The 27722-nt window shown below is 41.4% G+C and overlaps 1 protein-coding gene across 1 annotated transcript in view; it reads right to left on the minus strand.

Annotated features, from left to right (window-relative positions):
- Positions 1-27722, minus strand: part of LOC139201027 (NT-3 growth factor receptor-like) — a 141241-nt gene that overhangs the window by 24452 nt on the left and 89067 nt on the right. Inside the window, exons 11-12 of the mRNA XM_070830234.1 lie at positions 11902-12090; positions 6212-6342 (exon numbers count right to left, since the gene is read on the minus strand). Coding sequence (XP_070686335.1) covers positions 6212-6342; positions 11902-12090 — 320 coding nt within the window. The remainder of the gene's footprint in view (positions 1-6211; positions 6343-11901; positions 12091-27722) is intronic.

Below are 27722 nucleotides of genomic sequence, written 5' to 3' on the forward strand. Positions count from 1 at the left end.
ACTACCTCCTCACTGTCTTCTATAATGTACTTTCATGTTGGTAATGCTAACCCAGGGCCTCTTATAGAAACAAACTTTTATTATTATGTGGTGCAATTATTGTAGGACAAATTGAGCGAGCCTTTGGAAATAGTTAATTATGTTTTTCTAAGACATAAACAGATGCAGACAGATTCCATTCAAAATCACATTAGGAGGTGTCATCAGCATATATCTGTCATCCAGGTCATTCAAAAATGCTTTCTCAAACATGGAGGGTTGAGATCATTTAAAAAGTGACTGATTAACCCTTTGAGATATTCACACGTGGTTCCCATCATGCTTTTGGAGGATTAAATGTTGCCATTTTTGGAGAGAGAGAGAGAGAGAGCGAGATCGCTGCCTGATTACAGTTACTACGTGTCACACGCTGCTGAAATCATGTGCTGGCAAATTTGGAAGTTAGAAACATGTTTAAGGACGCAAGAGCCACCTATTTCACCAACCTTATTTCTTCTAGTATGCGCAGCCCTAAAGTCCTGTTCAAAGTGCTTGACAAGTTACTCCTGTCAAGCACGGTCATCCTTCTTATGGAGACGAAGACACTGTCACTGCGTCCTGTTAAACATCTCTCAACATAAAAACACAACAGTGTCCTTGACAGCTCAACCGTACAGTGGACTACCATTAAGGCCATTAGTTTGAATTATTTCCTCCTCGATTCTAAAAACAATCAAGTTTTGTTGTGTGTTTTTCATAGTGGAAGTGACATCATTTCCCATGAGCCTAGTTTCTAAACTGTGAGAACTGTCAACCCAAAACCTAATTTTCTAGAATACTAGCTTAAATATCTGACATGTCCAACAACTGTATTTTTTCTCATCATAGACCATCTAGATGTAGTGTTATTACTAGTTCAGATGTACTAGATATTTGATATATTCAGTATACTATGTGTCCCTGACCCTATTTGCAACCTGCATCTTTATTTATATAGCGCCAATTCATAACAAATGTTATCTCAACACACTTTCCATAAAGAGCAGGTCTAGACCAAACTCTGTCATTAAGAGAGAGACCCAACGATTCAAGAAAGCCCACATGAGCAAGCATCAGGTATTAGGCCACAGTGGCACAGTTTTTGTCCTAGAATTGGAAGTTGTAAATACTGAACTGAGTGAATAACACTGCCTCTAAATGATCCATGATAATCCAGTAATCTAAATGATGTAATAGTATCATATTAATAATAAGTGTTCGTCTCCATAGCAACGGTTGATGTGGCTCATTGATCGTGACTGTACTTCCTCTATGAAAAACAGACAACAAAACTTGACTGTTTATAGAATCAAGGAAGAAATAATTCAAACTGATGGCCTTAACGGTAGTCCGCCGTATTGTTCAGCTGTCAAGGTCATGTTTTTATGTTGAGAAATGTTTGACAGTGAGGAAAAGTGGAGCATCTTTACCTCCATAGACACAGTTGAACTACTTCTGACAAAAAACATGATTTTCCGAGATGGAAGGAGAGATAAATTAAAATGGACTGTCATAGCATTAATCGCTCACATTGTTGACTTATCTAACACCCTCCAGACTGCCGCAGACTGATGTGGACTGACAAAAAAACAAGAGGAAAACAAGTATAAAATGTGGTGGTTAAATGTTGAGTAATGTAGCGGTTATATTAAAAAACGAATAGAAAATGATAAATAACAGCACAGCTTCTGTGCTCTCAGGTCCTACAGAAGTCCTACTGACAGGAAAAAGACGTGATTTAGACATGAAAAGATAATCCTATAGAAATACATTGGTTTGAAAGTCGTGCTCAGGGACAAAAAAAAATTGAAATTTCGATCCACAAACACAAATAAGTAGATTTAATCTTGTGAGTATTTCACCAATGTCTGGGACTAGGTTGATGAATACCATGCTTGCTCGCCCACTTTCAGAATACACAGATGCAGCTAAAGGCTAGTTTGTCACGCACTGGGTTCCCAAGGTCAAGAACAAACCTCCATTTTTCATTACTCACTTGAATTTCCACTAAATGTACTTTATCATGGTATATATCCCATAGTAGACTCTGTTCTATCGATCCTATCACCAGGCATGAACAATATCATCAGCTGCTTTTGCAAAAATCTTGGATTATGCTCAATAACACTGTTTTTCACCCTCATGCTCTCTACAGCATCTGCACTTGGCAACTTGAAGCTTAAACTGACTTTTACCGAAACTTTTTTTACACAGAACTTTTACCAAAATCATCAAGATGTAAAACATCCACAAACCTTATCAAGGCAAGCCACAGTAAGGAGAGGTTTATATATATCTCATACACACAGAGCCTCGAACCCTGTCCTGCAATACCCAACACACAACACATCTTTGATGAAAACGGATCCTAGCGTATACAATGAATGTAAACAAGAGACAGTGTGTGTTTGTGCTGTGTGTCTCAGATAGGACTGGTTATAAAACAAAATCTAGTGCTAGTGCAATGCTGCTAAAGGTGAGGAATCCATGCCATAATAGCCGTACGTTAGCTGTACTGTACAGAGGCTGATGGGACAATTTGTTTGCTCATAATTATGTCCTAAACAATATGACATGAGCACAACATTAGACCCTCCCTGCCTAGTTAAATCCTATGTCTTTAAAAATCTGAGATTATGTCAGGGACATCACCTGAATCATTTTCTCAGAGTTGACAAAGTTCCTACAGAGTCATTATACAACAGTTTTTAGAGGCTGCGTAGTTCCACATGACTGGTGAATTTAGATTGAAATGTAAAACAAATCGTGGTGTACCCCTTTAAGAACAATTATGCCACCCCCTGCTTTTTTGCGTAATGCTATATTTTGTCTGCCTTTTAATTTCTATATAATTTGTTTGAAGGTTTCCAACACAGAACTTTATGATTTGTACTAATTCTAAATAAAATGGATGTATTACTCTGACGCTTAGTAATTTACTTTTTTCAGTTTCTACGAATGAACATAGCAGTTGTACTACAATTAGCTGATTAGCATCAGCTGTTTGTTCATATTCCACTATCGCTGGCTCATTCACCAGCTGTTTGGCTATCAGCTAATTAGTAACATCCAATCATATCAGCACAGGTGCCTCGCAGGTGTGGTCGTTATAACCTGTCAACAGGTCTGCTTCATGGAAGAAGACCTGTTGACAAATGAATGATGTCTTAAACTGTTTGGCTGCTTCAGTTCAAGCTCCTGGTATGTGGTTTATGCTGGCCTGTTTACACCTGTTATTAAAATGAGATCTGTACATGTGCCTCCCATGTTATCCTGATAAGGAAACGTGTTAATGTAAAGAGTAAATACTTTGTGATGGCAAGGTGATCAGACTTGCATCTGGAGCTGGTCTAGCATGGATGGTGTTTGGATCCTAGGTAGGTGTAAACTCCTCTGTCTCTGTCTACCCCATACCATTTCACTTTCCAAAGTTCAGCCAAAACCTGGACCAGCCCACGTGCTGAGACCCTTGGAAGCAGCAGCAGCAATGACAGGGTGTGGGGAACGTGTTCTTTAACTGGTCACAGAGTGGAGGAGAGGGCTCTTCACTGGCTGTCAGAAATGTCTACAGAAGTTCCTCAAATGTCTGAAGTCTGCTTTCAATGAACAAATGGATGGCAAAGTAAAAAGGTTTTACATTCTTCAGATCAGCAGGCCTCCTCGACTCCAGGAGGACAGAGATCTAATCTCAATAAGGAAAACGAAAACACATTAAAAATACAGGGTGTAAATGCCACGGCAGGATTGGATCATTTATATGGATAACGTGTCTGGACTCACAATGCATTTTAATACCAGGTGTAAATGAATAGAAAAGAATTGAAGAGAGCACTCATTAATGTTGTTAGTTACTTTCGTGCTTTTCCAACTACGATAAGACCAAATGTCTGCTGGGTAAAAGGCCCACTCTCACAGGCAATTCTGTTTCAAGTACACAAATACTTAAACACCTTGCTGAGGCCTTGCTGTCCTTACTCCAGGTACCTGTGACATCACTGCTGGGTGTTACACGTGTACATTTCTGAAGCTTTCAACCAAAGAGGGCAGCAAAACATTGCTTTTCAACCTAATGCTGTTAGCCTTTGATCTTGAGACAAACTCCTTGGTATAATTCCCAGACCTGCAAACGCAAAATTCATGAAAACTTGAAAGGACATGGTGTGCAACCAAATTAGAAGAATCCCGCTTAATCTGGCAAAACAGTCTGAAAACCTATAGAAAGGCCCTCTGTAATGCCAGAGCCGCCTATTACTCCTCACTGATAGAAGAAAATAAAAACAGCCCTAGATTCCTGTTCAGCACGTTAGCCAGGCTGACAAAGAGCCAGAACTCCACTGATCCTTGTGATCCTTTAGAGCTCAGTAGCAACGACTTCATGAGCTTCTTTAATGATAAAATTCTAACTATTAGAGACACAATTCATCACCTCCTGCCCTCAACAGGCTCTGATTCAACCTCAAACTCAGGAATCATGGAAACAGCTGTTGGACTTAATGTGCATTTGGACTGTTTTTCTCCAGTTGATCTTCCTGAATTGGCTTCAATAATCTCCTCATCCAATCCATCAACTTGTCTCCTAGACCCCATTCCTACTGGGCTACTTAAGGAAGTCCTGCCCTTAATTAACACGTCCTTACTGGATATGATCAATCGGTCTTTACTAACAGGCTACGTACCACAGTCCTTTAAAGTAGCAGTAATTAAACCTCTTCTGAAAAATCCCACTCTTGATTCAGGTGTATTAGCCAACTATAGACCTTTACCCAACTTCATTGGCATAAAAGGAACCACATTAAGCTGGTTTAAGTCCTATTTAATGGATCAATTTCAGTTTGTACACGTTAACAGTGAGTCCTCTGTCCACACTAAAGTTAGACATGGAGTTCCACAAGGTTCAGTGCTTGGACTGATACTATTTACTTTATATATGCTTCCTCTGGGTAATATTATCAGGAAACACTTCATTAATTTCCACTGTTGTGCAGATGATAATTATACTTATCAATAAAGCCAGATGATCCAATCAGTTGAGTAAACTCCAAGTCTGCCTTAAGGACATAAAGTCCTGGATGAGCAGCAATTTTCTGCTGCTAATAACTGAAGTTATTGTGCTTTGCCCCAAACACCTTAGAGACACCTTTTCTTACAATATAGCTACACTGGATGGCATTACTCTGGCCTCCACTGGGAGGATTCTGGGAGTTATCTTCGACACTTTTTACTGATATTAGTCCTGTTATTATTATTCAGATATTAACTATTGTCATTGTAACCATATTGCTAATTATTAGTTATATTCCTATTGTCAGTACTATAGTTGCTCTCTCTTGAATCCTTAATGTTGAATTCCTGAATTCTGGGTCTCTCTCTTAATTAAAGAGTTTGGTCTAGACCTGCTCTTTATGTAAAGCGTTTTGAGATAACACTGTTGAACACTTGAACTGTGGTATTGGGTCTGTCCAGGGAAGGTATGCCTTCTGCAGCATTTTCTGTTCGGTGGAATAACAGATGAAAAAACACATTTTTTCAAATTTTTTCAATAGAACAGATAGTCAGTGGGCCAACTATAATTTTAATTTTAAAGTAACTCTCAGGCCATATGAATGAAAGTGTCAGGCTGCACGTGGCCTGTGGGCCTTTACTTTGAACACTTTTATACTATGCCATGGGGGCTGTGATAGAGTGTGGGCAAGCTGCATGAGCATGATGTTGGTGTTCGAGAGCTCTGACTGAGCAGATGTGATAGTTTTATTTCTGGGGGGTGGTGTCATTTTGTGTCAGTTGGTGTGAGGAGATATTAGTTGATTAATGGCTAATTTGTGCTGTGGGTTGAAGTGAGTGTTCTTCAAATCAGTTTCCTTTGTCGTATATAAAATTCAAAATCAGGTCAAATTCAGTGACGCATCATCAAGACAACACAACACAGGCCATTACAGGTCCACTCACTTCATAGATCCCGGAGACAGTGTTCATGAAAACAATTGTACATAATTTAATTGTGGAGTCTTTAACTTCACAAAAATGCAAAGCAGCCATGCGTTCATGTGTGTGAGAGCGATCAAACAGCTTGTCAGCAGTTCTCTCTGACTGTTCAGCTGGAACACACTTGTTCCATCAGCTGAATGCATTTCTGCTCCTCAGAATGGCACACACATAAACACACACACACATATACACTGCTTCTATCTCTTACCTTCACAGCAACCAGCATCTTGTCCTTGGTGGGGCTCAGGTTGTAACATTCAGCCAGGAAGACCTTGCCGAAAGCTCCCTCTCCGAGCTCTCTCTTCAAAATAATGTCCCTCCGTTTAATATGTTGAACATCTGAGAGACACAGACACAGAGGCACAGAGTTAGCTTTGTTCATAGTAGACACATGTTCCATTAACAACAATAAAGTACTTAAATCATACATGTCTTCAGAAGCTCACATTACACCATGATATCTCATATCAAAGACTGTGTGTTCACCTTACTGCGCCACCCTCAATCCTGCAAAGGGAAAGCACTGAGGAGCTGGGTTGTTGTTTCATGTATGAACGGAGGTGCACAAATGAGTGGATATTAACCAGAGAGAGAGAGAGAGAGAGTGTGATTGTCGCTCTGTGTGCGAATGTGTCTGTCTGTCTGCCTGCCTGCCTGCCTGTCTGTCTGTCTCAGTAAGGTAGGTTGCTTGAACATGTAGAGTATCTTCACATCAGTGTGTATGTGTGTGAGAGAGAGATTGTAGGGGAGTCCTCTGAGTACAAAGGAGTGTGTGTGTGTGTGTGTGTGTGTCTGTGCCATGCAGACTAATTAGTGCAGTTACAAATAGCCAGGGTTAATGTGGGGCCGGTCACCTGTCAGCAGACATACACACACACACACACACACGGTCAATGAGGCTAGTGTAGCCTCATCAAAGATCGCTATGGAGACGAACATACTTTGCATTATGTTATTTACACTATTTTGGGAATGTCTATCCTGGCACAGCCGGTGGACATGGCGGTTACGCTGAGTGTCCCTGTGCGGCATTTTGTCACCTCCATTTCGGTGGAAGAAGATCTGTCTGTCAAATTCTGTTGAAAAACAGACCATATGGTGTACTAGAACCTCAACTGTAATGGGGCCCAACCAATTCATTCAATAGATTCCATTATGATATTGTGTCCGTCCAGTGAACATTTTGTCTCTGGAGGAAAGCTCAAGCAGTGTACAGAAAGGCGGGTTCATCCTCTGGAAAGCATGATCATGGTCAGTACATTTAATGGCCTGATTAGATTTAGATTTTTCTTGTGTACAACTAATGCTGCCTTGTGGTGGCACTAGATGAAGGGTCAGGGGTCACAGTAGTCATTAGGATTCTGTAAAACAGTTGAGGGAGTCTCTATCAGTGGAATTTGCTCAGACTCATCACAGTGTGCATGAAACAGCTATCAGTCCTAGCTAAAAGATTTTGTGCTGTGACCTCTAACTTCTCACAGTCTAGAAAAGTCTTCCCAGCTTAAGCTTGTACTACTTGTATTGTGTTGTAGCTGGCAGTGCTGTGTGCACGGCTGAATGGCTTTCAGACAGAGGGGGCTGGACACACACACACTCGTACACATACTGCAAAATACACACAAAACCACTCACAAAAGTAGGTATATACAGTACATGTACAGCAGCAAAGCCATACAAGCGACCCCCCCCCCCCCCCCCCACACACACACACACACACGGGTGAGCTGAATGAGTTGACCGTTCCGCCACTGGGTTGCAATTAGCGAGACCATAATGAGCTCTGGGACTCACATCATCCAGCAGCATACATATAGGTACTATAGTAGCTCTGAGGAAGGCGAGGACAGCAGCTGAACTGCACTAGAAAGAGAACTTTCAATTGTTTCAACAATACTTTACTTGAAGTTGTGATTTTAACGCACTATAAGCACATAATTAACAAATGGGCATTATTTTATTCACATGCTAATAGAAGAAACAGTGTGACAAATCTCCATGGGGGAATGCTAACAGCATAGCTGTGTAGTTATTATTGTAATGTAAATATTTTACTGAATTTAATCCAAAGCTTTCTCCAATACTGTGCTAATCAAAGGTAGGTTTGAAATGGAAATTGTATGAAGTTAGTGACAAGTAACCATGGGGTCAGAGGTGTGACCCCCCACTTTGCTGTATTGTGTCTATTTTCTGACTAACCCTAAATGTGGTGAGTCTTTGTTGGCTCACATCAGACTCATAAAACATTTACATGCAATAAAACCTGTTATCCTGTGACCTGTAGTGCAGCTATATTTCTGAGCTCAGTGAGTGCTGTTCAAGAGTTATGCTAAAGTTACAATACGCTAAAGTTAAGTTGTCTTTCTGACTAGCCGCAGAAAATCTTAGCTGAATAAGTTGTGTATCTTTGGATAAGCTCTGTTCGGTTCACACACTCATGACCTTCCAACAGCATAGCCTCCATCTTTATTTCAACTGTTAGCAGTTGTCCAGTGAAGCTTTGGTCGGAAACAGAGTGGCAGGATCTCAGGATTGACAAGATCTGACGTGGAGATGACATCCTCTATAGGAAGAAATACAAACAACAAATAACATAGTGTGTGTGTGTGTGTGTGCTTGTGTGTGTATTCATGGGTGGGCACAAGTGAGCTGTGTATGACCTCACATGATAAAGATGATGATGGGTTTATGATGACAGGCACGACAGAGGAAGAAATACACACACACACACACACACACACACACACACACACACACACACACACCAGTGGAAATATATAGCTAGGGATAATCACACAAGGTGACTCTTGTGATGGATCAGCATCGCCAATGGCAACTACATCAGTAGTGTGTGTGTGTGTGCATTGCTATTGTTTCTCTGGGGATTTGCTGAGATTTATGTGGCTGTTAAGGCAAGAGGCGATTCACTCTGCCACTGTGGCAGAAAAACTGTGTTCAATAGAGACACAGAGAGGGTGGAGTGACTCCTGGCCTCCAAAGAGAGAGACAGGGAGAGAGAGAGAAGAGAGAGAGAGAGATTGAGATATCACAAGAGTGGTTTAGGGGGGAGGGAGAAGGTTGCTAACCTCCGCTCTTATAGCCCCCATCGCTGTAGGCTTTTACAGAAGTACTGAGGCTATCACTCATGAGAAAAGAAGTTGCAGAATGTTAACAAAACGATCATTGTATGTTTATTACAATGACAAGATGCTCATATTTCACTGCAGATGAAGGACAGCCTCTGTTAGTTCAAACAGTGTCAGGCACAGGCTGGTGGAGCTACCGTGAGAAGGTGACAGGACCTTTTGTTGAGCAAAGGCAATGCTTATAGAGGAGGAGTTAGCACATATCTGAACATATACAGACAAACATGCCAGTCAGAGCCGAGCCAAACTGGAGCTGATCACTCCAAAAAACATTTAAACAAGCGACTTGTTTATTGAGACTATCTGTATCAAACTGAAAGCAAACTTTGATGAAATTTTGATAACAATCCATCATTGCAACTGACAGTTACTAGGTACTAATTGTACTATTTACCTTCATTTTCTCTACCAAATACCTTTTTTCCCACTTGTCTGATTATCTCCCTGCTTGCATTTTTTGACCTTTAGTGATGTCACTGCATTGGTGAGTAAATTTTTCCCTTGCTGTCTTACTGTAGTCTGCAAGGTACAACTTGAATGTCGAAAAGGACACAATGCGTCAACAGTTGTCTCACAAGAGAGCCCGCCTACCAGTCTATCAGCGACTGTATTTATACAATGCCTGATGGAGTTTGGTACGCTGTTTATAATTGCCAGGTGGCGTTCATATTTACTTCAAATGCTTTGGAAATTGTCACTCCTTGTGACCCTTTTGGCTTTCCATACTAAACAGAATTTGAAGCTTGGCACTTTGATGTTTCTTGCTGAAATGCAGCTTGGGAGTGATAGTTGACTTTTCTCCTTCAGTTTTTATGTCCACTTTTGAGACATTGATGTACTAATGATTCAACTAGTGAAGCCTTTAAGTTTTCCAGCTGAGAGTCACTTACAGTGTAAAATTAGGGACGCAGAAAATTGGAAACAGTTGATTCTTACTTCACCCCAAATAACACAAATATGCTGTCATAATGCTGTTACTTTGAACAAGTCAGCTGACTGTTACCGCCCTCTTCAAATTAACTCAACTCTCTTGAACCATCGTCACTTATTGTCATTTGAGTCTTTGTCTTTACTTGTTGTGGCAGTGTTATCTCAAGACTCTTTCCATAAAGAGCAGGTCTAGACCAAAGTCTTTAATTAAGAGACCCAACAATTTCCACTGCAGTTCTGGGGTTAGCAAAATGTTTTGTTCATGGTGTCAGGGACAAATATTTTAGTCAAAAGTTAACTCATTGTGCAAAGTGGTTGAAGGTATATACATCTCCAGCTGCTGATTTGTACACTTTGACAAACCACCTCAATATGTACAAGCTACAGCCTGTCTAGCTGTGCCTTCATCTTCATCTAATCTTCTCTAATATGTAGCAAATTTCTCTGATCTTTTCTGCAAAGACAAAGTTATTTGAAGTCACACTGAATTTTTTTAATGTCTGGTCTGTTCTGATCGTGCATAGTTGACAGGGGTTTGGCTCAGGCTCAGAGTCTGAAGACTCGGGGGAAGCCTCGTCCCTCGGTGGTAAGGCACCAGGGGTGGATGAGATTCGCCCTGAGATGCTGAAGGCTCTGGACATTGTTGGGCTGTCGTGGTTGACACGCCTCTTCAGTGTCGCATGGAGGTCGGGGACAGTACCTGTGGATTAGAAGACCAGGGTGGTGGTCCCCATTTTCAAAAAAGGGGACTGGAGGGTGTGCTCCAATTATCAGGGTATCACACTACTCAGCCTCCCTGGGAAAGTTTTCTCCAGGGTGCTGGAAAGGAGGCTCCGTCCGAATCAAGAGGAACAATGCAGATTCTGTCCTGGTAGTGGAACAGCGGACCAGCTCTTTAGCACCTCTAAGTCTGAGGCCATGATTCTCTGCCTGAAAACGGTGAATTGCCCCCTTTGGGTAGGGAGCGAGTTGCTGCCTCAAGTGGGGGAGTTTTCCACTATCACAGGGTCTTGTTCACGAGTGAGGGTAAAATGGAGCAAGAGGTGGACAGACAGATTGGTGCGGCGTCAGCAATAATGCGAGCACTGTACCGCTCCATTGTGGTAAAGAGGGAGCTGAGCTGGAAGGTGAAGCTCTTGATTTACCAGTCGATCTACACTCCAACCCTTAACTATGGTCATGAGCTCTGGGTAATGACCGAATGAACGAGAGCTTGGACATCAGGGAGAGGCTCGGAGTAATGCCGCTGCTCCTTCACATTGAAAGGAGGCAGTGGATTTTTCCCGGGCATGTCCAACCGGGAGGAGATGCCGGGGCAGACCCAGATCTCGCTGGAGGGATTAAATATCTCATCTGGCCTGGGGACACATCTGGATCCCACAGGAGGAGCTGGAAAGCGTTGCTCGGGAGAAGGAAGTCTGGAGTGCCCTGCTTGACCTGCTGCCACCGCAACCCGACCCAGGATAAGCGGAAGACAATTGATAGATGGATGGATAGATGCCCAAATCAGAGACTGTCTTTGTTATTGCTGACTTTTGATGGGCAATTGTAAAATAAAAGGATCAGCCAACATTTAAATGAGGCACAAACATCCAACAAAAATCCCTCTGGTTCATCCTTGTTTTCAAATCCACACTCTATACTGATGCATATGAGTTACCAAATCAGTAGCTGGTAAAAATCAGTTGTACCATAGATACTCCTTTGAAAAGGAGTGGATTGGGCACCTTTATAATAAGAAATGGTGAAAACTGAAAAAGGGCCATGAATATTACACATTACAACACCTGCCGGGTGTGCAGGTCCCTCAACTGTCTGTACTTACAGGTGGTGGGTTTGTTACAGTTGTGTCCATGTCTGAAGTACTGTGGGTTCTCTATTACAGGGATCCTGGTCATTCCAATCACCACAGCATCCGGCCCGGCGTCCAGCGTGCAGGGGCTGATAATCCCATGGTTCACATGATGAAGGGGACTAGCAGAGTCTTCCTCACCACTTATCACTGCTACTGGTCCTAGAAAGCCAGAGAGAATAGGCAGGATGAACACCTACTTACTGTCAGAGTTGTAGCCTGAGGAACTGTGGGTGAAACAAAAACCAGAACTTGAGAAAACATGTGAAGTTGTATAATATGTAGCAAAATATTTATCAGACAATTCCTTCATACAAATCCTGTTTTGTAATTGAATGAGGGGTGGAAGAACTATGAAGGGGATGGGTGGAGATACAAACAGAAATAAGAAGAGTCCTGTCAGTCCTATAGTAAGATCTCTCAGCAAACCAGCATCCATCATCAGCCGCTCAGCCAGTCATCTACACAGCCAGTCTCTCAGTCAGCCAGTCAGTAAATCATGCTTTCATAAATGTAGTCAGTCTGTCAGTCAGTGAGTCAGCAAGGCTGCTGAGTAGTTAGTCATCCACTCCATCAATCAGCCAATCACTTAATACCAGATATCAGATACAAGATTTGTATCATCAAAACTCAAATCAGTATGCAACATAAGATGAGAGATGAAATTATGTCATCCAGACTAATTCATCCATATTTGTATCTAAAATGATCCATTTCACTCTTTGAAAACATGTTAGTGCATGGAATAGGTGACTCCATGATAGAACAGTGGACAACTGTATGACAGAAAAACCTTAACTTTGGTGATCTTAAGTATGAACATTATTAACATCATTACTGACTACTTCTCTGACTACATCTCCAAAAAGATCATTCACACCTTTTAATGAAATAACAACACAAATACCTAGTAAACATTTATGTAATTTAATATAACTCAATGTTGACCATGTGTCTCTGTACAGGGTAAGTCAGTAGAGAATAAATAACATGAAATGACACACGAAAAGCAAAAAATGCTTTGTGGTAACACACAAAATAACGTTTTGGCTACAAAATGATTATGTGTTATTCATAAGCCTGCCTGTTATATCAAAAGCAACTTCTCACTTCTCATTATACAGTGGATATAAAAATTCTACACACCCCTGTTAAAATGCCAGGTTTCTGTGATGTAAAAAAATGAGACCAAGATAAATCATTTCAGAACTTTTTCCACCTTTAATGTTACCTATAACTTGTACAACTCAACTGAAAAACAAACTGAAATCTTTCTGGAGGGGGCGGGGTAAAAATAAAAAAATAAAATAATGTGGTTGCTTGCGTGTGCACATTTTTGTTGATTTGACTCATAAAATACCCACTCAGTACATATCTTGGTCAAAAATATTTAATAATCAAATTTAAGAGATTCCTTTAAAATGCTTTATGTTATAGTATGTATTTATTTTTAAAATGAGTATTAGCCAATATACAATTTTCAAAGATTTTGGAAATGATTTTTGGATTTCTCATGTCAGCATGAGCCTCTTTGGTCATTGGTATGTGCACCCTTATAAAGCTGTAATCCAGGAACCAATCTTATGTTCATTCATTCACTTTCTCTGCTGAATTTGAATCTTTCTTGTATTGTTTGACCATAGTTTTACTTCTTACCTCCACCATGGAGATCATGTTTTCGGCTAGTTTGTCAATTCTGTAAATATTTCTAGTCATATGTGGTGGTAGTGTAGTTGAGTGTAGTGTAGTTCAGGATTTGGAGATCTATGCACAACTCAAGGCTATCACAAACGCAAGGCAGCGATAAAAAAAAACATTAAGTACATTTACCTTTTCTCCATGTGTACTGTTCTCCTGTTCTGCTACGTATGTGTTGGAAAGTTCATCTGTGTCATGTAATGCTCATCAAATTCTTCTTGTTGAGATATACAGTACAGTGCAAAAGTTTTAGACACAAGAAGATAATACAACAAGAGATAAGCTCCTTGGTATAACTCCCAGACCCACAAACTTAAGCAAAATTCGCGAAAACTTGAAATTGTTTAGAAAAACAACCAATTAGAAAAATCACGCTTAGTCTGGCAAAACAGTCTGAAAACCTATAGAAAGGCCCTCTGTAAAACCAGAGCCGCCTATTAATCCTCACTGATAGAAGAAAATAGAAACAGCCCTAGATTTCTGTTCAGCATGTTAGCCAGGCTGACAAAGAGCCAGAACTCCATTGATCCTTGTGATCCTTTAGAGCTCAGTAGCAACAACTTCATGAGCTTCTTTAATGATAAACTTCTAACTATTAGAGACACAATTCATCACCTCCTGCTCTCAACAGGCTCTGATTCAACCTCAAACTCAGGAATCATGGAAACAGCTGTTGCATTTGGACTGTTTTTCTCCAATTGATCTTCCTGAATTGGCTTCAACAATTTCCTCATCCAAACCGTCAACATGTCTCCTAGACCCCATTCCTACTGGGCTACTCAAGGAAGTCCTGCCCTTAATTAGCACGTCCTTACTGGATATGATCAATCAGTCTTTACTAACAGGCTACGTACCACAGTCCTTTAAAGTAGCAGTAATTAAACCTCTTCTGAAAAAGCCTACTCTTGATTCAGGTGTATTAGCCAACTATAGACCTTTATCCAACCTTCCCTTTCTCTCCAAGATCCTGGAGAAAGTAGCAGCCAATCAGCTGTGTAATTTTCTAAATACCAATAGTCTGTTTGAGGATTTTCATTCAGGTTTTAGAGCGAACCACAGCACAGAGACACTGGTGAAGGTTACAAACGACCTCCTTATGGCATCAGACAGAGGACTTCTCTCTAATCCAGCCCCTAGTTATGCTGCTATAGGCTTAGACTGCCTTGCCACTGTTGCCTAATCTAATATCTGATGCTGCTCATGTGGGGATTCTTGAATCCTTAATGTTGAATTCCTGAATCGTTGGGTCTCTCTCTAATTAAAGAGTTTGGTCTAGACCTGCTCTTTATGGAAAGTGCCTTGAAATAACACTGTTATGAATTGGCGCTATATAAAGATTGATTGATTGATTGATAGATTGATAGATTGATAGATAGAGGCATTTGGTTCAAGAACTCACTAATAACTGTACGTTCCAATGAAAATATTAAAATGTTCAATGGAAACTCAGGGAGTAGGGAGTTATGACACTGAGCCCCCCTCTAGGGACCTACAGGTGGATGCTGGGGTGGAGGTGGACTTTATGAAATGTTAGGGTTAGCTTTTACTTTTGTTTTTTTTAGCACATCAGAATGATCATTTGTTTTTCCTTTGTTTATTATTGTATTTCTTATATTGGTTCTAACCTCCAACTGTGAGGGCAGGAGAAAGGTTCACGTATGGCAGAACAGCCATTGGTTTGTGTCAGCATAATTGGATCTGAATAGCTTATGATATAAAGCAATTGCCTGACTTTTTATAATAGGCAAATAGAAAAGTTGGTTTCGATGTATCATTGTGTTTGTTATTATATTGTGTTTGTATACTGTAGTGTCTGTGGTGTAGGGACAGCAACTTGGTCCCTCAACACCTCAAAGACCAAGGAGCTGATAATTGACTTCAGGAGAACCACAAGAACTGCCCACCTCCCTCTCCACGTACATGGAGAAGCAGTGGAGAATGTGGAAAGAATAAAGTTCCTGGGAGTCACCCTATCAAACAACCTCTCATGGACCTTCAACACCTCAGGCCTGATCAAACGAGCCCAACAGAGACAAGCTAAGACAGGCCCATCTACCAGGGAGACTGCTGCTGAACTTCTCCAGGAACACCACTGAAAGCATCCTGACAAGCTGCATAACTGTATGGTATGCCAGCCGTACAGCTGTGGAGCACAAAGATCTGCTCCGGGTGGTGAAGACTGCCCAGCACGCTGTGGGGGTGGAGCTCCCACACCTGGACGACGACTACACCCAGCGTCTGATGAAGAAGGCCAGCAGCATCTCCAAGGACATCACTCACCCAGGTCACAGTTTGTTGGACCCACTGCCATTCGGGAAACGTCACAAGACAATAAAATCCCTCGAGCGGTGGCTTCCATCACCCCCCCAAAGTTCAAACCACTCAAAATAACATCCATAACAGCTGCCTGGTAATAAACTACACTTGAATTACTGCAGCACCTTCCTCAGAGACCTTTATTTATATGTATGCACACTTTGCACAATGCTGCTATGCCGCTGCTCTGTTTGTCCTGTATGTCTGTTTTGTTGCCTGTTGGTTTTTTTATTGCTACAGAGATGCCATTCAAAGTTTCATTGTACCATGTATAATGACCAATAAAGGCTATTCTGTACTGTTTATTTATCTCCTTTCATTTTCTACTTATCTATCTATCTTTGTTTTTTAATCCTGAAGCGGCACTAAAGGTAAAAGGGCAATGCAAGAATTTCATTGTGTGGTGAAACTTGTTTTTATCTGTACACATGGCACTAAAAACGATTGAATCAAATTGAATTACAAATTAACATATGTTTGACATCAAATTTGTGTATATTCATGATGTGTTTTTTTAAGTACATCACTTCCAGCTCAGGTTGTATGTCAGCTCTTTTCATCCGGTTGCTCTCATGAGCAGGTTGGGGGTTTGAATGTTTGCTGAAGGACACTTCAGAGAACGTGAGTATTGACAGACATGTTGACTGCTGCAGGGATCAGGCCCGTGACCTTTGTCAGTTACTGGACAACCTATTCTCATATTTAGGCCATATGTCAGACAAGCTGCCACGTAGGCTGAATGGTCAACTGGTAATGGATAAGCAAGGACACAGAGTGACAGACAGAGAGAGACAGGGGAATAATGGAGGGGAATGTGAGGGAAAGAGAGGACAAAAACATAACAGAATTTGTGAGATGGACAGTTTCATGGAGCCTGAAGGTCAGAGGTTGAATAATGTTAGCGGACCAACGGGCAGAGGAACTGGGAATAAAGCTTACTGTCTGTATGCTGTCTGCTGGCTGTCACTTTACAGTCAGAGCTGCATGCCTCAACACCTACTGACAGGATGCAGTTCGAGAACATTTACTGTAAAGCAACCGATATAACAGGTCACAATATTGTTACTAACAACTTCCAGCAGTAATGTTAACGGCAATCAGTGGTGCTAACACCCATAAGGCCACAGAGCCCAAGTCTCGCAATTTAGTTCAAGAAGTTTGTTAAGAACCGAAAAACATATTGTAACAATTCTGATGATTTTGCCTCTGTCAGCTGAACAACAATTTGCACTAAGCCCTAAGTATGTGGGCTATAACCCACAATAAACAGTTAAAGCTGACACAATTATTTTACCTTCTTGACCATGTTTCTTGAGCATTATTATGGCATAGGAAAGTGCAATAATAACAGTTGCCTTTTTCACCATTTCAAACGTAAACTTCTGTCTCACACTCACTAAAGTAACACAACTCTGACTCAGCCAATATAAATTACTGTTCCACCAACCAACATCTGCTCTGTCCGGCATCCAAAATCTGGCTAACATATCATTGCTAAATGTAAGAAAAACAACCTGCAGTAAATGTTATCATGCACCCTGATTTTGTGATGCATTCTGTTGCCACAGTACAGGTCTCTATTGCTAACTACGTGACAGCAATATACAAGTATTGAAACTTGCTTCGCACCCAAAATTGGATGCATTCCAAGACTTTTGCATGTGTAAATACAGATACCATGTAAAACTAAGCGCACATCCACAGTTATGATGGTGATCTGTTCCTTTAACCATTTACTTTTTTCTGATACTGACATAATATTAAATATTGACTATATCTTTATATTGACTGGGAAGCTTTGATGACTCTCTAAACTAAATTACAATCTTTATGAAAAGTGTAGACAATTTTAGACAACAACAGAATATGATTACTTAACAATAATGTTATAAACACAGAATACTGTTGAAACAGACCCCAAGCCCTAAATTGGTGCATTTGCTTACAAGTTGTTTACAAGTTGCAGTAATACACTGAAAACAAAACTCTTCAAGGGCATCTGAGCCCAATTATTTGCTATTTTAGTTATAGTGATTTATGCTGCAGTTTACAACACGACCACCCCCTCCATTTTCTTTAGTGCCCAATTGGTGCCACAGTCTTTCAATCACACTTTATCACTCTCATTAATCTAATAGGCCTCCAGTATCGATACCTGCTTCTCACTGGCTCACAGAGCAGTCAAGGAGACTTTATTACCTCACTAAATCACCTGATCACTGGAGCATGCAAGAAGTGTCTCTGTAAGTCTTTGAAGACCAAACGTCTTCACACCAGCATGACCACAAATTGATAATAATAATTATAATTATAGCTGTTTAGCACTTTTCAAAAACAAGTTACAAAGTGCTTTACAATAAAATTAAACAGATAACAATGAAATAAGAAGTTATAGCAGCTACAATAGACACATTTACATATAAACGCATATATACATAAACCCATAACAGCACAACAATCATTGACAGTTAAAAAAAAGCCAAACGGTAAAAGTGAGTCTTAAAAAGAGGTTTAAAAGAAGATACTGAGTTTGGCTGCCTAAGATCCTCAGACAGGGAGTTCCACAGCTGAGGGGCAATGGCTGGGTCACCTTTAGTGACAAGCTGAGTTCTTGGAAACATCAGTAGGGCCCTGCTGGAGGATCTCAGGAGGCAGTCAGGCTCATAGGGAGTTAGTAGATCACAGATACAGACAGGAGCCTGACCATGTGATGCTTTAAAAACAAGCAGTAAAATCCATCCATTATTGATACCCCTTATCTGTCAGTCGGTCACGGGGGAGCTGGAGCCAATCCCTGCTGACTTCAGGCGAGAGGCGGGGTACACCCTGGACTGGTCGCCAGCCAATCACAAGGCCCAAGCAGTAAAATCTCAAAATTAATTCTAAAACTCACAGGTTACCACTGAAGGGCAACAAGTCTGTGGATATTTTGCCTGCTGATTCCAGAATGAAGTGCGTTGCAATAGTCATGTCTGGAAGAGATAAAAGCATGGATGACCTTTTTGGAATTTGCAGGGGAGAGGAATGACTTATTAGGGCCCGAGCACCAAGCGATGCGAGGACCCTATTGAAATTGCGTGGGGGAAAAACGTGCAAGGGAGGAAACGTGCCAGTACCCAGAAACCAAGAGGTGTACGGACCTCATACTCCCCGAGCACGAAGGGGATGAAAAAATACATCAAATGGAAAAAAAAACAGGCAACCAGGGGGCCAAAAACATAGTTGAAATGCAAGGAATTATTATTCTTCTTCTTCTCCGAAATGAAATGCTAATTTGGGGGCCTGATCATGCACGAAAAGACGTACAAAAAAGTCTCTTGGAGGGATGACCTAAACCAAACAGGAAGTCGGCCATATTGGATTTTTCACGCCGTTTTGGCGATTTACAGGGGACGTAAATGAACGAACTAGTCCGAGGGGGTTCAAGCGATCGACTTCAAACTTGGTCAGCTGGTAGAGAAGGCATCAACGATGAAAAGTTATTAAAGGTCTCTACAGATTTGGAACGGTTTGGGCGTGGCGAGCTGTCAAAATTCAGTGTCTCGCCATGACTCGCCATCAAACAGGAAGTTTCTTAATAACTTGACTGTACATGATCCAATCAACATCAAACTTGACGTGTTTGATGAGAGTCCCGCCCTGAAGACGTCTACATGTCAATATTCATTCACAGTCATAGCGCCACCAGGTGGCGACAGGAAATGCTATGTTTTACATTATGATGGCTCAAGACCAGCCAGTTGATCAGATCCACTTCAAATTTGGTCAGGAAAGCCTCAAGACGTTGATGTTGGTCTGTAGTGAAAACTGTCAAAAGCGTCAAAAGCTGTTGCCGTGACGACGCGGCCATTTTCGATAATGCATTTTCCTTCGCCGTGAGCATTAAAAGTGCTGTAACTCCACTGTACAAGGTCCTATCTTCACCAAATTTATACCGTTTGATGACTGTCCAGCTCTGAAGACATGCACATGCCAATTTTTAACAATAGTCATAGCGCCACCTAATGGCAGGAGGAAGTGCATGTTTTTTTCTCCAACGTCTCTCTCTCTCAGGAGGTTAATCACAGCTATTTCAAATTTGATCAGTGGAGAGAAGAGGGTCTGCTGAACACATACATGTAGAACTACACTCATTGCGCCGCCTGGTGGAAACAGGAAGTAACACGTCTATGGCAATGATCATTTGATTTGCATGAAATTTTCACAGTGTAGTCAACACTTCATATACTGGAATACAGGACGTGATTAGTGACTGTTCTCTAGCGCCACATAGGGGACACAGGAAGTGACATGTAACTCCTTCATGCACTGTCCAAAATACATGAAAATTCTGAACCGCATGGAAGGGTCAGAGTCCAGCAACGGGACGAAGCCGCCGCACAGCCCAATGCGTGCAGAGGTGCGAGGGCCCTCCAACGCTGCTTGCAACTTTAATTATAGTTAATATTATAGTTATATATTGGTAATCCACTTTTTAACGTCAGCAAAGCAGGACATAATGCATTATCAGTGGCACCAGACTTTAATGGGACATACAGCTGTGTGTCATCTGCATAGACGCATAATGGAAATGTCTATGCACGATTTGCCCTAAGGGTAGCAAGTAAATGGTAACTAACTAAGAGGGGACCCTGCTTTGTTAATATTATACGGCTCGAAAAACATCATGCTGCATGCTGGGTATTTCAGGGGTTAATCAGGGTACAGGTGTATTTCACTGCAAAGTTTTACTGACAGTTGTACTGTCAAAGAGCAGTTCGGACAGACTAATGCATTATGCTAAAGACGAAAGCAAGCATATTATCATATTATTAGCTTGACTTGAATACAGAATTTATATGAACACCAACAATTCACAATTAGTTGTTGACGGTTTCGTAAGAAGTCATAAATTCGCCTTGTCAAGGCAAATTTAAAACTGCCAGGTTTTTGCAAGGAGTTTGATGATTTTGTGCCTGCTCCTTTTCCATCACATGATAACAGCTAGAGTCCACTCGACTCTACTCTCTTGGACTGGTTTTCCATCAGCAAAAGTTTTAGACAATACCTGGTACCTGGTATTTTTGTTTATATCAACTCCGAAAAGGTCATTTGATTTACATAATAAATTGAGGTTATTGATGAAGATCGTGAAAATTATGAATGATTAGAGAAGAGCAGAAGAGCAGAAGAGCAGAATCACTTATTGACCAGCGCAAAGAAACAGTCAGGCTGCTGCTTGCTGGGAATCGACATATAACAGCACTTTTCATTGCAGCCATTGTGTTTGCAAGCTGCTCATGAAGCCTCTGTTGAAGATGTTGAGCATGACTGAGTGAAGTTACCGAATGAGAGCATATGTGGAGGATGGAGGGGGGCTGTGCAGTGCGTGCATGAGCAGTGACTGACAAAGCGTCAGAGACTCCTCCTGCTCTGATTGGTTGTTTTTCATTCAGGTGCAATGGACTCCTGTAAATGACACAATGAGCTCTAGGAGGAGCCGGAGGAAGCTGATTTCCTCACATATGACCTACGACCATAAGATACTCTTATAAAAGTAATTTTGATGGTAAAAGTTATACACTTAAATGGCCTCAGTTAGGCCTAGACCTTTGTAAGTGATCTAATTAATGTGATGATGGTTCGCTATCAACGGCTGAATGTCATACAGTATTTGTGTCTTCAAGTGTGAGTGTGATTCTTTTTTACACAATATGAGCATCAGTGATCTACCCTTCATTTCTCTCCTGTCATCCTCTCAGCCCTTTGTCACCATCTGCTCAAAACCTGCCTTATACGCATGCACACACACACACACACACACACACACACACACACACACACACACACACACACGATGTCACAACACCTGTGAATGCTTATCAGCTCTCCCTGTCCCTCCTGTTGTCTCTGTTTCTCTCTAATAAGCCCTGTCTTCACTCTCTCACAAGCTCTCAGCAGACGTAAATCAAACAGAGGACTGACTACTAACATCCATCACACAGCAACATTTCTACATCCCACCAGTGTGTGAGCGTCTGGGCCATTAACATGTGTGACAGGCATGAATCTTTGTGTGCGCGTGCTTGTGAGGAGTCTCCATTGTGTCCACTCTCTAACCATTAGCCTGGACCATCCAAGGTCTAACCTCTTGTTTCTTCTTGGTAATATGGATTAGTCCGATTTCTGAACTAAGCCTTGAACAATGAAAGATGTGCAGCATGTATGCAGCACAGGGGCTTCCATCCATACATTCCTCACTGACTCTGACCTTCATTACAGTCGTCACTGTCCACAAACAAGCAGCTACCCTGTGCAGACAGCAGCTGGCTGAAGGGTTCAGTGCACTCGACACAAATTAGTTTGCAAGACATGTTGGGAAGGCAAAAGTGTCTCGGGCTGTTCTGAACGTCAACACTTGAAGTCATCAACTTGAAATCAACAGTGTGCTGTCAGATCCTCCTGCCCCACTGCCTCCTCCCTCTCTTTTCAATAACTCCCTGGGTTTTTTCTGTTCTCCACACAGCTCATTGTACAGATGGAGGTAACGGCACACTTTGAGGCTGTCTCTCCTCAGAGTCATTCGTGGCGTTTCATGCAAACAGTGACATTGTGAAGTTGTGAAGAATGAAGAAAGAAAGCTCGAGAGAGAAACTCAAACCCTGCTTAGTTTCACACTTCCACATATCTTACCAGAGACGGTGTGATTGTTGGATTGTAAGTTTTAGAGAGTTACATTCATCATTCCTGACAGTAAGTAAGGGGAGGGGTTGGACATCTGACAAGATTGGGTGGCTGTGGCTCAGAGGTCGTCCATCAATTGGAAGATCGGTGGTTCGATTCTCGGCTCCTATGAGTCATCATGTCGAAGTGTTCTTGGGCAAGACGCTGAAGCCCAACTTGTGTGTGAATGTATGTGAAAGAATAGTCTCCTCCAACTTAGATTCCTCCTGAATGAATGATGAGGATGTGATGAAGAAGTGCTTTGAGTGGTCGAAATGACTAGAAAGGTGCTGTACAAATACTGACGACAGACCATTGTTGTTTGAATAACCATAAATACCACTGGTCAGTTCACTGCGCGACAATCATTTTCAAGTACACATTGTGGCCACTGATTTATTTGCTTGTGACTCCATTTACCCACATGGCTCTGGGTCACTCTGGACTGATGATCACAGTTCATCGCAAGCATGTTGATTACTGCCTCTGGGGATTATGATTCAATAGGCACCCAGGAAAGGGGACTATGAAAACAGAGGCCACATGACATGTTTAACATGTTTCTCCAAGGTAGATTGATATATTAGTAGAAATAGAAGTATGACTGTTTTGCGAGATAGACAAGTTGAGGGAGTCTAACACCTGAAGCACCTCTACTGGTGTGACTAACCCTTTAAACTACCTTTCACATGATCCAAACGTTCTCATCAAGCCAAGTCACCAAGGTGAAACATCTCCAAGTGAGGACCAGCTACCATAACTTAACTTCAAGAACATGTTCTCTTTCTCTGAAGGTCTAAAACCTCGATTGGCTCCCTCTAGGATAGCAGTACATGAATTCACACACATACGCATGCGACGACTGAGTGTATAAATTGATAGCACATCACTTATCCAGTGTGGGGCTCCGTACAGTGTTGCTAGATGATGGCTTATAATTACTTCGTCTTTAACACCTCCCAGTATCCCTCGAGCTGAGAGGCCTGAGCTCCCACCAGACTCACAGCCTCTTTTTGCTCCAGTGCCCACTCTTTCTCTCTCATCTCCCTACACTGACTCAACCTCACCCACTCCTCTCACCCTGTCCCCGTCTGCACTCGTGCTATTTCCTCTCTTTCTCCCTATGGTTGCCGTCTTCTCTGTGTGTCGCTCTGTCTCTGTGATGTTAAACGATAGAGGCAAGCAGAGCATTCTCATTTGAGAGCCTTTGAGTGCCGACGTACCCGGCACCCAACCCTCCTCTGCCTCTCTTTGTTTCTCTCCCTCCCTCCCTCTCTCTTTCTTTCTCTCTCTCTCTCTCTCTCTCTCCTTTTCGTAATTGGTTTGCTGCTCAGGGCTTCGGAGATGGGGGTGTTGGAGGCAGGAGGAGGATGTCACAGAGGCTGACAGCAAAGCAGTGAAATGTAGACAGACAAGAGAAAACAATAAACAAGAAACAATTACAGTGCCTGGGTGGTGCTGGTGACACAGCGGCTTGATGACTGCCTCCATCGCTGCCTGACTGCCTGTCTGATTGTTACAGGAAACAGCACAGGGTTTACAAAATGCAAGGGGCTGCTTTGATGTAAGCATGTTTCAGGGACCAGTGAGTGTGTTACTACCCACCTGTTTTTCTGCACAAATTGAATAGAGTGAAGACTGCAAACACTTGAAATAGGTAAAAATAGAACAAAAAGGTTTTTACATTTAGTTGAAGTAGAAAAGGTTCAAAATGGTAATCACCTGCTTCTCCTGCTCTTAAAGGACAACTTTAGTCATTTTAAACCTCTCTGTTCATATACTGGTGTCTGAACACCGCCACCGCCAGAACAACAAGACTGAAAAACAGCTTCTATCCACAGGCCATCAGGCTCTTAAATAAATACATCTAACCGGTCATAAGCTGTGAACCACACTACCTCCGCAACCACAAATACTTGAATACTTTTTGCACACTATATTTGCACTATCCTTTTAAATTATTCTTCTGTACATTGCCCTCTTTTTTTATATTTATAATTGTTTTTCTATTTTTTATTCTGTGTCTATGTGGAGGGAAACGAACAAAGTAAGAATTTCATTGCTCAGTGTCACCATCGTGTTCTTACTGTGCACATGACAAATAAACATCTTGAATCTTGAATGACTGGTCGGTAGTAAAAAGTGTTGCAACTGGTCCAGTAGATCACCTCAGCCAGCAGCCACCAAACGGGCTGCAACGTGATCCTTTGGGACAACTGCCCTTTAAAACACATTTATATTAAGTCACATTATAACAAAAACCAACTAACAGATTGAGGCAGCGGTGGAACAGCAACTCCTGTGTTCTGTGAGGTAAAATTGCAGTTGCCATGTGTACAAATAAGGCCCAGGTTTAATACTGGACTCACACAACTTGTCAAAAAGATGGCAAAAAAGAAAAATCCAATGGAGACAAACAAATACATGACGATGTACTGTACTGTTTCTGACTCACCTGTCCCTCTACACCCTGCCTCTCATTCCCAAATTACCCCCTCAGCATATAGCAGCCTATTTCTTCTGTATCATATTGTCTATTGAGCTATGTAAGCTGTAGCTGGAGTTGGAGGAAATTGTACTGAAGCCAAACACAATTTGATGAGGGGGAGGGTGACCCGCTGTGTTTTGGACATGGGGAATGGCTATTGTTTCCTGTTACCTAACAGTCAACTTTGCTGTCTTTTAGACATGAGAACAGTCCTTTCCTGCCTTTAGCCAAGCAACTATCCAACACACACCTTGTTGGAGGTCTATTTAAGCTGCCAGAAATGTTCAGCTCTCTCTCTGCTCAGTCGGTACTGCAGCTTCTTCACGCCTCAGCAAGCATCTTCACAAACTTCAGTACTTCTGCTGCTGTTTTGGTAGTGAAGTCTACCAAAGCTGCAACTCCAATCTCCTTATCTGTGCAAGCGTACGCTGCAGGGAGTGATGAAGAGGCCAAAAGTTGATGTGAGTGATGCCAAACATGATCTACACACCTGTGCTGCATTCACACGGAAAGCTTTCTGCATGAGTGGACTGTTTTTTTATAATTTGATTTGTAATAATCATAAATCATATTATTTATGCTAATTTATAAGTGCAATTCTAATACATTTATAATGTATATTGTCATTTTTTTTTTGTCCAGGGTGACTATTGGTCATGACAACATCTTATTCACCATATTTGGTGTATTTGGGTAAATCAGACTCTGGCATGACCACATTGACTGGGGCAACATCCCCGTCAAACACTTGTGCTGAGATGTGGTGAACAGAGATGAAAATGTCAGAATCGGGTGAAAAGATTTTACCTTTGATCTTAACTGACTTTGGTACATTTTTCCTCTCTGTTGGTACAAATTACTACCCGAAACAAACCAAAGCTGCTATGGACTTCTACGGTAGATCAGAAAGTGGCCATTTGGGGCCCATTATGGTGCATCGGTGAGAAATTGACTCCAGTACAAAAATATTCTTCTGTTACTCTGTGTGCATAGAAGTGACTGTTTCATGGACTCGGACAGAATGAGAAGAAATGTAATGACATTTAATGAATCCACAGGAGACGACTCTATGCAGAAGCAAGGCACACACACGCACACACACTCAATGGTTTGCACTTTACACAAATCGCAACAACTGGGTCAAGCCTTCAACTCCCCCTATTGTAGCTTCATCCTGCCTTTCATCACCAACCTCCCATGCTACATGATGTGAATTTAAGAGGTGAAATCAATGAGATGAAAGCGGCCACTCTGATTCATCTCCTCACTCTGTTTCAATGATGAAAACAGGTGGTTGTGGCACTTCGTACCTGCTGTGCACCGCCTTTAACAATTCAAATCCATGTGTTGATTCAAAACAAGACATTTAGTGTCATAGCTACAGGTTAACGTGCCTGACACACTCCGTCTGATGAACTGGAAATGTTCCCCTCTACATACCACACATGCACTATTCATGACTCTGCAACTCCAAAGTATTTCTTTTGCATCAGCATGATGAGGAAATGTGTGCTAATTTGTTAAATTTTGATTGTCACTTTCTATGGTTGTTGAAATGTGTGTGATGGCTTAAAGTTTAATTATTAGTTGTTACAGGTGGATACTGAAGGAACAAAAATGAGAAATTTTGTAAGTCAATAGTAAGTCAATCAATCAATTCTGTAGTAGACTGGTGGCAAGATATGTAACAGCTCTGTGAGCCCCTTATCCCATTACGAATTCATGAAGAGCCTGTTTTTATTTCTCATTTAGATTTTTTAAAATGCCCTCATCTATTGTTGCTCATTACAATTGTATGTATCGTCAAAGTTCAAATGCTTCGGAAACATTTTAATATATGCAATCATGCCAGTAAAGCTATCTGAATGAAACAGAGAGAGAGGAATAGAGGGTGAAGGTGGTAACGTGTCTCTATCCAAGTCTTTTTATATGAATCATGGTGTACTAAATTGGGGAGGCAGAATGGAAATGCCAACTTTGGATTTAATTTCCTTAATATCACCAAAAATCCTATTCCACATGACAGAGACGGGAATATATTTTGTTGAAAAAGAAAAAAACAAGATAAATAGTGACAGAAATGCATTAGTGGGATGAATAATAGCAAAGAAATGTGCAACAATATATGAGATATCTGTCCCCCTCATCCTCCTACACATTATTATACATGACGTCTCAATCATGTATAATGTCTGCATCAATGCTTTTTGATACACTGACACATAATGTGTTTTGTGTTTGAAAGATGACACAATGCAATGAGTCTCCTAAAATGTTTTGTGATCTGTGACACTGACAGAATGAGTAGACCCGACAGATACTCAGGGCTCACTGGTCTGATGACGGTCAATGCTTTTTTTCCTTTAAGCCTTAACATCTCAAAGTCCTTCATCACAGCTTTAACAATTCTCCAAATAAAAGCCAAGCCACATACGAGCTCCTTATCAAGACATCAAAAGATTGCAGACTTGCAAGAGTTAAAACATTCACCGTGAGAAATCAGCACCAGCAACACAAATGTCTCTATATCTACTCACCATTACATTTTATTTATTTGATTTTCATTTCATTTGATTTAAAACAAGAAAAC

Source organism: Pempheris klunzingeri, chromosome 5 (assembly GCF_042242105.1).
Source record: "Pempheris klunzingeri isolate RE-2024b chromosome 5, fPemKlu1.hap1, whole genome shotgun sequence".
Classification (NCBI taxonomy): Eukaryota; Metazoa; Chordata; class Actinopteri; order Acropomatiformes; family Pempheridae; genus Pempheris; species Pempheris klunzingeri.